Genomic DNA, 14,690 nt, shown 5'->3' with positions numbered 1-14,690 from the left:
GTCTGGTCTGTTTTCAACTTCCACGCTAGCATTTTCCCGCATCCTTCCCCATATTCGTGTTTAGCCAATTTACTGTTCTCCCATTTCTCTTGTACTATATTCTCCAAGTAATCTGTTAGGGTCTCTTTTAACTTACATAGCCTCTCAGTTAGTTTTTCTTTAGAAGTTGGTGAAGGGCTGGCTCCCAGTTGTGATTCTGTTTCCTTAATTTCTGACTCCAATTTTTTTATGTCGGTTTTTCTTCCCTTATTTTTATGTGCACCCAGACTAAGTAAGTGTCCTCTTATCAGTGCTTTGTACGTGTCCCATTTAATTCTTTCAGAGGATTCTTCACCATTATCTGCAAAGTAATCAGTTGTCGATCTTAGCAGTTGAACCACACTTTCATCCGTTGTTAGGATTGACCGATCCAGGGTCCATCTAGTCGATGTTAGACTTTTTGTAAATAAGATTTTTAATTGGACAGCCGAATGATCCGATAAGTGAGCTGGATGATGCTCGATGCTTTTGACCTTATCTCGAAGTGAGTTGCTTATTAAGAAAAAATCTATCCTGGATTTATGTCCTAATTTTTTATTGTGGAATGTAAACGGGTATGTTTTTTCCCCTTTTTGTTTCCACATGTCGTCCATGTTTAGATCTCTTTTGAAAATACCCAACCATTCCCTCATCTTCGGTGAATTCCTTTGTTTAGACGGAGGTTGCCTATCTACGGTCGGGTCTAATATTATGTTATAGTCTCCTCCTAAGATTACTGGGACAGTGGATGTTATTAATTCTGAGTATAATTTCTTAAGTGTCGCCGGGTCGTCAATATTTGGGCCATAATATCCTGCTATCATAAGTGTGGAGCCTAATATTCTAATTTTGGCCATTGCCCATCTTCCCTTTTTATCAACCTCTTCTGATTCCAGTTTAGCATTCAGTGATTTTTTTATGATAATTGCTACTCCTTTTATATTGCAGTCTTGTGAAGTATGAATGCTTGAGCCAATCCAGTGTAAGTTTTTCACAATTTGAGACCACTCTGATTTTATTAAGTGAGTTTCTTGAAGAATAATTATCTCACTTTCTACCTCTTTCAAATACTCCAAGATTCTTCTTCTTCTCTTGGGAGTCCTCAAACCGTTAACATTCCATGAAAGTATTTTTATCGTCTTTTCTTTTGCCATTCCGTTTTTGTAAAGAAAAATTTAGTTGAAAGATTGAAAAAATTAAAGAGAAAATAGGACCATTTTGCCCCCGTTGAAAACCTTTGTTTACCAAATTTGAGGTTATTTTTTTTGTTTTTTTTCCCTATTTTGCTCCCCACCCACTTATGGTTATATCTTACGTGTTTACTGTACAGTGTAATCAAGTCGTCCCACCCTGAGGAAGCCTCCCTTCTTCTTTCAGGTGGTATTTTCCACCCTTTTCGGGCTCCGCTGCGCCAGCCTTTTTATTGAATAATAAGTGGTTGTTATGCCTTCACTTTCCCCTTTCATTTAACTGTTTGGCTTTTAAATCAGTTTCGTCTTTTGCTAACCAAAGAGTTATTTCAGTTTCTCCTACAATTTCATTAAACTTGATTCATCTTGTCAATTTCAATTTGGTCTTTTATCAACTGGATGAGGTTTTCTACCTCTTTTGGCTCTCTTAAGTTGTGCATCTTGTTTCTCCACATTATTCTTAAGGCAGCTGGGAATTTCAGTTGAACATTTGCCCCCAGACTTTTTAATTCTTGCATGTATTACCCCAGCTCCCATTGTCTGTCTTGTGTGGCTTTACATATATCAGACCTTACGCGAAATGACCAGTTATCTTTGTTAAAAGATCCGCTTTTTAGTCCCTCATTGAGTAATCTTTCCTTCAGAGAATAAGTCCTGAAATTTATTAGTATTTTCCTTGGGGCTTTACGATCTTTACTTTTTCTGAAAGGATCCCTATGTACCTGCTGAATATCTGTTGATAGCTCACAGTCCTTTACCCAGGGAAAGAACTCCTCTAGCAGAGATATAACATATGCTTTTATATCTGACCCTTCCAGATTTTCAGGAATGTTCAGTAGTCTGAGGTTATTGCGTCTTCCTTGATTTTCCAAGGACTCAAGTTTTTCTTTGATGGCTCTCTCACTATCTCTTATCTGTCGTATTTCTCTTTGGTTTGCATCTACTTTCTTAGTTAAGGAGCCAATCTCATTTTCCACAGCCGTTACTCGTACTCCTAAATCGTTTAATTTCTGGTCAAGGTTTTCGACTACTTCTTGAATTTTAGTTTGATTCCCTTCTGATATTGAGAATTTCTCTCTCATTTCTCCCAGGATTTTGTCCATCATTTTGTCTAAGCGAGCTCCCATTAATTCTTCCATCTTACTTGCAACCGTGTGATCCATATCCTGTTCCATGTCTCGCTCCCCTGGCAGAGGTTCATGCAAATCACCATCCATCTCTTTTTTCAACTTGTAGCCCAGTTGCTCCCCCTTGCTGTTCTTGTGGGGTTATATCAGATTCAGTTTCTTTGCCTTTGGGTTGTGTCACTGAATTACTCATTGTTGTTTTTGGTTGGTGTAGTGTCTGTGGTAATTCAACTGAGATTAGGGGGACTTTACGCTGTATGATCTCCTCCTCCTCTTCTCCTTCCGTGCTTACCTCTAAGTACTCTAAAGCAAGTATCTCTTCTTCCTCGTCTTCACCAATGCGTTTTTTACCCTTGCTACCAGCTTCACATATGGTCGACGTGGCTGAGGAGGATGTGAATATTAAACTATTCTCTGCTATAGTCCCCGCGGTGGGCTGTCCGCCTCGTATCTGCAGTACTTGTTGCACTTTAAAATATGATCTTAGAGATGGAGTGATTTTAACTGTTTTCCCACTGGCTTTCGTTTTTGAGACTCTACCTTTAATACTTTCTGATAGTACCTCCAGTCGCGGTAGATTTCTTTTCTTTGTGCTTCTTGGGGTGATATTCTTTTTCTTCTGGACTAGCGAAATATTTTGTTTAGGTAAATTACGACTTCTTAGAGAATAGACTGATCTTCCAGTCACCTTTTCTTTTTTGTCCGGTGAATCTGGGAATATTGTTTTTTCTACCAGTGTCTTTTTTGACCTAGTGGTGTAGGGGAAAGCGGGGGTAAATTCTTCTATATTTTTTGCCCCCAGTTCTTGTACACCGCCTTCCTCCACAGGGCTATGTTCTACGGCGTTCTGGTAATGCTGCTTGTTTTTTTCCTCCCCTTGCGAGGTAGAATATGGTAAATTAAGTACAGTCGAAATTTTGTCCTCAGAAACAGCCAATTTTCCCTTTCTAATCATCAAGTAACAGTCATCTGATATTTGTGGGTCTTTTTGGTGTTTCTGGTTTTTATTCGATTTCACGCTTATTTTCACGTTCAGGAAGTGCTGAGGATTTACTTTACTAGTTTTATTACAGTAATGGTGATTTATAATGTTTGAAATGTCACTTTCACTTCCTTGTGCAGTACTACTGTTCTCACCTTCCTCGTGACAGAATGTTCTCAGGCTGCCTCCGAAAGCAACGCTGTTGACCTTGCTGACTCTGTTTCCTTTCCCCCGGAAGAGGAAAGTGATTCCTCCAAGAGCCCTTCTGCAGCACCGAGCGGCGTTTCTCGCTCTCACCCAGAGCTCCGTCACCGCTGCCTGGGCACCGTGCTCACCCTGCGCTCCTCGCTCCAGCATACGGTTTTCCTTCGACTGCAGCCCCCCCCGGTGACCGTCAAGCTGTGCTCCGCACCGCCGTGTCTCGGTGATTTCTCGATGAGTCAGTTTTTCCTTACGCGACTCTCGGAGGTGAACACTTTTTAGCTACTGCTGCTGCTAAGGTGATTACTCCGGGAGAAATGCTTCTTTTCTGTCGGCTAATTAAATGTAGTGAGCGAGTTATAACATATCGGGTAACAGGGACTAGCGGTTATGTAGCCCTCACCTTAGTTAGGTCATTTAATGATTATAGAGCCGGTCATCCATATCTCTGGAGAAGTGTAGGCATCAGTTAGCAGCGCTGGCGACTCGGGAGCTCGCGACCGGACATCTTAGTCGGCCGCCATCTTCCTCCGACTCTCCGCTGTTGCTCTTAAAGAACTTGGCAATGCTTTAGCTACTGGATCCAAAGTCGACAAAAAATATGCACATGGACGCTGCTTGTCTCCAAACAACTGTGTCAACACTGATAATGCACAATCTTCTTTCTCATGGACATACAATGTAAAGGGCTTACTGTAGTTGGGGGTACCCAACACAGGAGCCGAACATAATGCTGTGTGCAATTCAGAAAAACTTTTCTGGCACTCTTCAGACCAAGGCACGGGATTGGGTGTATCTTTACACGTTAATGCCACCAAGGGTTTGGCCAGTAAAGAAAAAATTGGAATCCACTGTCTACAGTACGATGTAATACCCAAGAAAGCACGCACTTCTCTCTGTGTTCTTGGCACACTTAATTTTGCTATTGCCTGAATTCTTTCTGGGGTCAGTTTCCTTCCCTCCTTCGATAAGAGGTGACCTAAGTAGGTCACTTCTTGTCGACAATATTGTAATTTTGATTGAGACACTTTGTGATGCAGATCACACAAATGACGCAACACAGACAACGTGGCTTCTTTACAGATTTCCTCAGAATCTGCAGCAACAAGTAAGTCATCAACATACTGAATGAGGGTAGCGCCTTCAGGTAAAACAATCGTGTCAACCTGTGTTTTTAAAGCTTGACTATATATTGATGGACTTTCACAGTAGCCCTGGGGAGCGCGTTTAAAGCGGAAACTTCGTCCTCCTAAACTGAAGCCAAAAATATCCCTACTCTCCTCAGCAATCGGGATGCTGAAGAAGGCATTCTTCAAGTCAATCACCGAAAACTAGGTTGCAGAGGCTGGAATCATAGTCAATAGGGCAGTAATGTCAGGAACAACTGGAAATTGTGGCACAAATATTTTATTGACCTCTCTAAGGTCAATCACAAATCTGTACACAGGTGGCTGAGAGGGATCAGCTCTTTTCAAAGCAGGCAGAACAGGACTATTGCAAACGTTGCCTCTTGTCTCTTCAATCACATATTTTTCAATTAGATCATAAATGATCGCTAACAACGCTTTTTCACCTTCACTAGAAATTTTGTATTGGGGAATTCGTGGCATCCTAACATTAGCTTTTAATGTCACAACATATGGTGGTATTTCCAAGAGACCCACATCGTTAGGACCAGTAGCCCAAAGAATATTAGGTATAGATGACAATTCTGTCGGAAATTCATCCCTTGAGAAATACATTGGAGAAACCACTTCCTTACCTAGTGTAAGTTGTACTCCCGAAGGGGAACAGTACAAAGTCGCATACAACCTTTTTAACAGGTCCAATCCCAACAAGTTCTCACCACAACCTGTTGTCAGAATAAGGGGTGCTTCGAATTCACAAGGACCAACAGACAGGGACATAGGACATGAAATCGGGTTCCTAACCGGGGCGCCAGAAAAACCTACAGAAACATTCATTTCGCCAGACAAAGGTGCGCCAGGGAGTTTTGAGTGCATCATAGAACTCTTTGTAGCACCAGTATCCAACAGAAAAGGTTCTGACACACCTGATGTAATCACCTCAACGTATGGTCCACTCTGCTGTCCTAGCAATCATTACCTTCCATATACTCATCTTCTGCATAGTAATCATCAGCATAGTACTGAGCTGTCCTACCAGATGCGTTATTCTGCTGATCAAACCTATTCATAGAATTTTGAGGTGGAAAGGAGTGTGCATTCTGAGGGACGTTTCCGCGTCCTCTACCTCTAGGTGTTTGCTGAACACCTCTACCTCTTGTGTTTGACACACCATTTGCGCGCTGTAACAGAATAGGGCAACTATACTTAAAATGACCCTCTTCCTTGCAATACGAACACTGATTGGGACCTACAGGAGCGCGTGGCTGAGTATACTCTACTCTTGGCTTTTGAAACTGTTGAGGTTGCTGGTAATCATTCTGATAGTTATTCTGCCCACCATTATTCTGACCACTACCACCACGTGGCGGATATGCTTGCTGTAACAGGACCTTCGTTTTCAACTCTTTAGTTTTCTTTTCTGCTCTATCTTTCTCATCTTTGTCTCTATTTTCATAATACTGTGCGGTAGCCAATATCTGTGCTGAAGAAGAAACTGCCCATGAACTCTCTGAAATCTTCAACTTCTTACACAAATCTGGAAGTAGATTGTGCACGAATTTATCGACGAACAGTCGCTGACCACCTTCTGTACTCATATCTTGACCACTGTGGTCGACAAATGTTTCTTCAAACCTGATGAAGAAATCATACACGGTTTCATCTTTCTTCTGCTTACACGCAGACAACTTATCCCAATTTACACGCATCGCAGGCATTATAGTTTTCATGTAATCAATGATCCTACCAGGGAGATCTGCTACCAAAGGCTCAGGTTTAGCACCACCAATTTGTAGGGCATCTGCAGCAGCAATATTAGCCCATGAGTCGCCTAATTCCTGATTATGGTCTGTATGACGGATCTTTCCCCATAAAGGCTGTGGAACAACATTCCCAAATAACATATCAATGTCGGCTAAATTCATAATGCATGAACCTACAGTCTGCGACAATTCCTTGTAATACCCTGCAGGATTTTTATGGGGATCAAGCAATGTCTGCTTAAGGGCTAATACTTCAGCTCACTTCCATGGGACATGTACCCACACACGCTGAAAATGTGGCAGGATAATAGGGTTAGCATTCGCGTCCCCATCTCTCCAAACTGGGGGAACCGCTCTCATGGAATATTGTCTTCCCCTCTTCTTGGTAGAGGAGTCAGACTCAAACAACGACTTGGAAACACCTTCAGTCCTAAGTGATAACAACGTCGCAACTGCTTTCCTAACATCTGAACCCACAATTGTGCCTTTTGAAAATTCGAACCGTACATGGCATTAGGCGGATTAGAGTCCAAATCATTGTCTTCTAAATCTTTGCATAGAAAAACACACATTTTCTCGAAAACGTACCTCTGCTTTGATGCTTCCCACTGATGGAAGACATCCATAACAGATTCTAAATCATATATCATCGGGTTAGTCACCCATCTATGTGCCAAATGACTTAAAGTCTCTTTTTCCCTAGAATCAGGCTGTTGACTACGCAACTGTTTGTGTTCAGGGGCATGAGTCGGGCTTGCCGCTCCAAACAAAGGATATAGAAGACTAGAAACAGTGCTTGCCACTCTCTGGCGGACAGACGGAGAAGTCGATGAAAAGACAAGTGGGAAGGCAGGATGAGACAAGGCAGATGCAGAGGCAGTGGGAGGAGGAGTACCAGGAGTGGTAGTCGATACAGTAGTTAAAGTTGCAGAAAGTATAGGAAGAGCAGGTGTAAAGGCCGGTGACCCTTGGGAAGGCTGCACCGGAGGAATAGGAGCCAGCTGAAGAATAGCTGGTGGGTGCTGTGGAGGAACAGGAGGTATAACAACCATGGGTTGCACAACTAAATGTTGTGGAGGTGCTGTAGCATTTTGCGCATAGGGGGGTGGTGAACTTAACAAATGCGACATTAGGGGATCTTTTTCAAGCTCTTTTGCTGCTTCTTGCTGAAGATGCGGTAAAACGAGGGTAGCATTACTTCATTGTATGTGATGGGGCCAGCCCCATGTTTCACATATAGTTCATAGGTTGGAGTTCCAATCGGAGGAACCGGACACGAGTCCTCCATTCGGGAGTCCCTGTTATTACAACCAAGACAAAACAAATTTCCAAGTTTGCTAAGACCAGGCATCTTCGCTCTTTCATCTAGCTTCAAGCTTCAAAGGATTATCGATTACGATATTCTCGTGAATACACAAGTCCTTCGGCTTTGGCGCTTGCAAGTTCCAAATCAAAGCGGTCCCGAAGGGACACTAAACAAACAAAGGACTGGGAGACGCTCCACTTATACTTAACTGAGGTATCGATGGCTTCACCAGAAGACTCGTTTATCGTTTCGCTCTACCAAACATCAAGGGTCCAAATCAGGGCGACAGCCAGGGCAGCAGTCCTGTGTAGCCGTTGGGAAGCGGGGAACCTCGCAGCAAAGACTTTCAGGCCACGTCGACATGCAGGGGTCGATGAAGTGGCGGCCTTCCTCCAGAATTTTCACACAAAGCTCCTCACGAACCTCAGGCTTGGACCGGTACCGCTGGTACCGCCCCACTTGGGCGCCAACTGAGGTACTGGGTTTTTCAGAACCAGTACCGATCCGGTAACCCAGCGGTGTCAGGGGCAACACCCAAAGACCTCGAGTACTTTCCTGATTCAGACCACAGAAACACAAGTCTTCTAGGTGAAGTCAAGATCGAATTTATTGGCTGCAACCAAGTAACAAGCGTCCTAGAAGTACAACAGCACAGTGTGTATATTCTCAGGAGACTGCTCAACACTACAGAGCCAGGCTTCTCTTTTTATACAAAATATTAAGCTTCAGGCAAGCATTCTTAAATTTACAGTGCAAACATTCTTAGATTTACAGTGGGCTATTCACATATTTTTACTACAAAGAAAAGGCAGAGTCATGATGGCAAGTCCACATTCCAGTTCATCCAACCCACAGCAAATTACCCGGCAAGGCCCAACATTTTCATCAGATATCAGTGTACCCCCAATAAAACCGGGCTCCTCCTCATCATAAAGGAAAAGGAGAGAAAAGAGCAGGGACAGGTGTGAGTAAAATTTGGGCGGGGTGTGTGTGCGATGGGAACAGTTTATGGCCTGTTGTGCTTTGATGCTATCTTGTTCGGCCACTGTGAGAGGGACTGACCAAACAGGTTTGGCCTGGGGCAATGGTTCCAGCTTGCCCAGGTCACAGAAAAGTCACTTAAGGTGTATGTGTCCTTTGATATCGAATTCAACTGTAGCTACAAGCCTATGTGAAGGGCAACTCACAAAATGGCCGTCAAGCGTAAAATGGAACCCAAGGGTTCAAAAACGAAAATGACGATTTCGAGGTGAAATCGTTACTCGATTATGACGAACATGCTTGTGCATAGTGTACTAGTCATTATCGGTCTTTTGATATAAAAATCGTCATGCTACGACAAAGTTTGTTGCACGAGTCCAGAATTTTTTTAGAACTACAGTAATTTAACCAGGAGGGTATTTTCTTACCTTTAGTCCTTGTACACCAGGTTCTCCTTTCAACCCAGCTAGCCCTCGAGGACCCTAAAAAAACAATTAATACATCCGTTTGTTAACAAAAGTGGCTTAAATTGGTATTTCTAAACACAATTATGATAGAACCAGTAGCATTAAACTGCTCGTGCAAAACAATGAAATCATTCTCATTCTGTTACTAAAGAATTTTGACATAATGGCTTTCCACTGACTGGTGATGATCCGGATCATGAAAGATCCTGTTAGCACCTTCTAACATTGCACAAGGCTTATAATTGAACGCCATACTTTACTGAAAAATGGTATGTCTTTATGTACGAATGTGATGGACACAATCTATAGCACTAGCAACAATGAACGCCATTTGTGCTTGCAGGTCTAAAAACTGGAGTTTGAGGGTAGGCTTAACGTATCATCCACAGCTGTGATAACTCCTTAAAGTGTCTGACAATAATGTTTTTCATACTGCTTGAAATCATCACATATTTCTCTGAGGAAAAGGCTACTGCTTGTGTCTTACATACAAGGGATCGAACAGAGTGTTCTCAGTGAACTATGTTGTAACCTAGAAGCATAGGCCCTTTTTAAGTTGGTGGGTCACCATCTCCCAAATTAATACAGTATTCTAGCATTTCTAATAATAGGGAAACTTTTGAAAGTTTGGTGGTAGGCAATAGCAGCCTCCTCTAGTCAAAATTCTGCTCCTATTCTATGCCCTCAACACCTGATTCAAAGTTTGGAGGGTGTGGATAATTCGCAATATTCCACTAACTAGGGGCCATATGTAGGAAGCCTAATTCGCAGAATTTCAGCATTTGAGATCGCAATTTGGGCACAGTGCTATGTAGCACACAAAAAACCACACGCAAAATAAGGAATCGCAAAATTTGCGATTCCTTATTTTGCATTTGCATTTAAGGAATACCAAATTGTGATTCCTTAAATGCAATGTAGGAAGCACCCAAGTTGTGCGAATTTCGGCTTAAGGAATCACAAATTACCACCAACTTGAGGTTGGTGGTAATTTGCGATTTCTTTGAAAAATGAATTTTTTTGCATTTTTCAAAGTGCCATGTGGCGCACATACATGCCCTTAGCGCATGTTTGTGCGCCACTTGTGCGCACATGTTTATTTCAGGGGTGCAAAAGGGTGTCCTATTGACACCCTTGCACCCTTGAAATAGCATTCTCAATTTGCGATTCTCTAATTGAGAATCACAAATTGAGAATGTCTTCCCATTAATTCCTATGGGCCTTCTAGCCCATAGGAATGAATGAGAAGGTATTTCTTATTTGCGAATCTTAATTTGCGATTCGCAAATAAGGAATAAGTGGGATTTGCAAAAAATGTTGCTAATCCTACCTACATTGCGTTTTGCGATTCTCTAATTGTGATTCTCTAAAAATCACAATTTGAGAATCGCAAAACACAAATTACATACATATGGCCCTAGATGTTCACTCTAGTCCAATCTAGCAAGGCTGCATATGTCCCATATAAACATGTGAATTGACCTTAGTACATAATGAGACTGGACTTGATATCAATAATAATCACTTTTAGACTCTTTCAGTATATGTTTTTATTATACATTGCCCTATTCAAAACGTCCTAAATTTTCCATGTGGATTCTTTTGATTTTCCTAAATAAATATATTCTGTTTTAGCCGATTATTCTTTACTGCTGATGCTTTTTGCCACTGAAAGTGTTCTTATAGATATGATTTCCTTTCCACCCTTCACATACCCACTCTGTAAACTTCACATCCCCACGCTGTAAAGAGTTCAGTGTAAAATGTTCAGTGTTGCTTTGATCACTGTTTTGGAAGCCAAGGAGCATCTAACTTAGATAAGATTTTTAGGTAACAGAGTTAGGCACGTGTTAGTACAGATCAAGGCCTAGTTTTGTCAGCTTTGAGCAAAATGTTTTAAAGTTTCATCCAACAATCCTCCTTAACAAGGTCTCTGTCCTGAATTTCGTGGTTGGAAGGCTTTGATATGTTCTTTTATATTTAGAATGGCTTGGAAGCCATCAAAATAACTAAAGCAATTCATTCCAAAGAAGAAAAAAATATTATGATCAGGGGTGAAATAGATGTTGAATGGCAAGCCTAAGAGGCTGAAGTCTTGATGGATTGACAAGAAGATATTCTGCAGGGGATATGAAAGGAGGTCGCTCATAAGGGAATGAGGAGAACCATAAGCACTATGCCAGGCACTTCCTCCTAGAATAAGATGAATTATTTTGAGTACCCCTGATCCACACCTAGGCTATTAATTTATTGGTTCCACTGAGAAAGGGGAAAATACTTGGTGAATAGATAGGTACCTCTAGATCTGATTCAGAAGGTTATTCCGCATGTTTTTCTTTCTCGATGAAAAGGGGTAATTCTAGATGCCCCAAAGCGTAACCTAAGCTTTAGGAGACATTTTTTTTTTTTAAATGTATCTTACCAACAAAGAATTATTTCAAGATTGTGTGCATTGTTGTCTTTGTTGCTCTGCTTAAAGCAATTTAAATATTTGTTGCTAAAACTATTTATGGTTCGAGACACATAGTATCGTTTTATTTAAACAAGAAACATGCTAGACAAAATAATTAATTGTTGGTGAATAACAATCTGGGTACTTTGTGCAGACCATGTTTCGTTTTCAGTACCTAACTGAGTAGGTAGATCAATTATCATTCATCAGATGATGCTACACCAAGATGACCAAAAGGGCCATTTCCATCAAAGCTGTGCCATTCTGACAGATGTCCTACTTCCTGTGGCCCGATTCTCTCAAGGGCCATCACCTCAGGACGTCTAGACTGTCTCCTGAGGTCGCCGTTTTGGGGAGTCTGTACTCTGCCCAAGGATGTCATTTTGGAGAGATCAACCCTCGTTCTTTGACTGCCTGGCTGGTGGACTGCACTGGGATCCACTAAAAACGTTTTAGAATCCGCATACCACAATTATACAATTATTAAAAAGAAGGAAGGATGGAAAGAGTCAAGCCAACATGGAGGCAACACAGGAAACTAACGGAAGAAAGGAGTACCAGTGGTGGCAAGCCAACAGAGTCAACAGAGGGACAGTGTACGAGATGAAGGGTGGTGGCAGTAAGCCCACAAGGACAACAAACGGAAGGACGACGGTTGAGGGCAAGCCAACACGGACAACAGAAGGAGTGAAGGTGGATAGCGGAAAGCCAACATGGACAAGGAACAGAGGAAGGAAGAGTGGGTCAGGGTAAGATAACATGGACAGTAACCAGAAGGATTGAAGGCAGGTGGGGGCAGGCAACACACACAATGGCGGAAGGAACAGTTGTGAGTAAACAGACAGACAAGGGTGGGATATAGACAGGGAAGAAGTACACTGAAAAAGACACACTCTGGTAGAGTGCTTAAACCCACAGACAAATGTAGTGCCTAAACAAATGAGCTGTGGGAAGACACAAGCAATGCATCCATGCTCTAGGAGAGGAGCAAACACACAAAGAGGAAAGTAGTCTATGGCAGCTGACCAATAAGAAGCAAGCAAATGAGAGTGACAATGAAATCATGAAATAGTAAGCAGTGGGCAGTCTCAAAGCCAAGTGATAGAAACATAAATTTTTAAGAGCTAGCTCATATGCCTTCTAGGCGAGACCTGAAAACAAAAACACTACCCATCTCTGTCCGAATAGGCTAGAAGAGGGCCAACATGTTTTTCCCCGCATCACCCACTACCTTGAATTAACTCAGTCACATACTATGTTCTATGCACCAAGCATACCATACCAGATGGCAACCAATCAATTTGGTAACATGACTGGCCACGCCTATCACATGCTGTAACTCAGTAATATCAATCATTAGTACTCACTTACTACAAAAAATAGGAGTTACAAATACAGCAGTAATGACACACAGCTCCAAAAGGCAACTGAGACACCATACTCTAGTGGAATCCTTAAATAGAAGGTTGCAAGAGACTTTAAGTCAGGTAGAACTGAGAAGCCAGACTCATGGTAGTACTCATCCTATGCAAAGACTTAAACGTAATATGGCATGACATAACATTTCAAAGCTGGTTTGCTTTCCGGGGATGGTGTCTGAATGTATGAATCACTGGGTTTATGGTTCGGCAGCAATGATAAACTGTTTGGCAATGCTGTATCATTCAAGCATAAGGGAGTTTCATGTTAAATATCCCTTATTTAATCCTTCTTTCAAGGCGCATTGCCTGTCACAGACTGGGGAACAACTGTGGACCCAAGCAAGCGGTCGAGTGTGAAAAAGGGAAAGGCTGAGGCTGGGTTCAGAGTGTCCAGATGTTTCTTCTTTGCACAAGTAGTTGTGGGAATATTTAGACATGGATTCACTCTGAACCATGAGACAGTGCAAACAAAGATGTAAATATCATTGCACCTGTTTGAGGACTTGCATTCAATAGGAGCAGAGGGCAATACGTGTACATTTACAGCAATTGGTAATTGCTTCCAGTTTACGATATTTGCCCACGCAAAGCATTGTGGGTAGCACCAAAGGCAAAGCAAGTGCAAAAAATGGTTTACATACTGTTTGCCCCATTATTTACCTGTGAAGTCATAAGCAGCTAACAGTAGATATCCAACACTAATGCTATTTGCCCAGAGGTGTTTTTGCAGTTATTACCTCATGAATGTACATGACTGATAGTGTTAGGTGGTACTTTCAGTACGAGTGTCTTTCAGTGGAGTATTTTATAAAACAATCTTTGTGATTTGCTATCCGCATAGATCACACAACAAAACCTGTTAATATTGTGATAAAATAGAAAAAGATCGGACATCCCCTGCCATTATTTTGGAACTATTAGACAAGACACACTTCATACAAACATGGACCCCAGGCACGTGGTACACTTCAATGATTTTAGATGCATTGCTAAGTAAGTTAAGTATACTTTTTAAAGCATTCCTAGGTTCAATCAATCAAATAATTAGGATTTGTAAAGCACTGCTTCTTATCCATGAGAGTATCCAGGCACAGGGTATGAGGGGTTGCTGCTCCGGACCATCCTTCGAACTTCCAGGTTTTAGTCCCTTCCTAAAAAATCCTGCAGGCTTAGGGCTTTGGGGGAGGCTGTTCCAGGATTTTGCGGCCAGGTGGGAGAAGGCATGGCCGCCACTCCTGCTACTGTGGATGCGTGGTGTGTGGGCTAGGGAGAGGGATGAGGTGCATTGTTATCTGATGGGTTGGTGGAAATTTACTCTGTAATTGATATAGGCTGGAACCCTGTTGTGTAGGGCACTGTAGGCATGGGTAAGCAGGTTGAACTGGCACATTTTGCTGATAGGAAGCCAGTGTAGAGATTTGAGGTGAGGGTGATGTGGGTCCATCTTGGTAGGTCGAGGATGAGCGTGGCTGCCGCGTTTTGAATGATTTGCAGTCTGTTTGTTAGTTGTGAGGTGATCCCTGTATAGGGGAAATTGCCATAGTCCAGGCAGCTGGTGATGAGGTCCTGGGTGATGGCAGGTCTGGTGCTGATGGGGAGCTACTTGAAGATTTTTTCCTTAGCATGAGTAGGGTAAGGAAGCAGGAAGACAGGAC

The 14,690-nt window shown here is 42.2% G+C and overlaps 1 protein-coding gene across 1 annotated transcript in view; it reads right to left on the bottom strand.

Moving 5' to 3' along the window:
* Positions 1-14,690, bottom strand: part of LOC147722465 (collagen alpha-1(XXI) chain-like) — a 675,708-nt gene that overhangs the window by 192,241 nt on the left and 468,777 nt on the right. The window contains exon 12 of the mRNA XM_086967313.1: positions 9,124-9,177. Within this exon, the coding sequence (XP_086823439.1) occupies positions 9,124-9,177 (54 nt within the window). The remainder of the gene's footprint in view (positions 1-9,123; positions 9,178-14,690) is intronic.

This window comes from Lissotriton vulgaris, chromosome 4_1 (assembly GCF_964263255.1).
Source record: "Lissotriton vulgaris chromosome 4_1, aLisVul1.2, whole genome shotgun sequence".
NCBI classification, from domain to species: domain Eukaryota; kingdom Metazoa; phylum Chordata; class Amphibia; order Caudata; family Salamandridae; genus Lissotriton; species Lissotriton vulgaris.
This window is presented reverse-complemented; position numbering and strand designations above follow the sequence as displayed.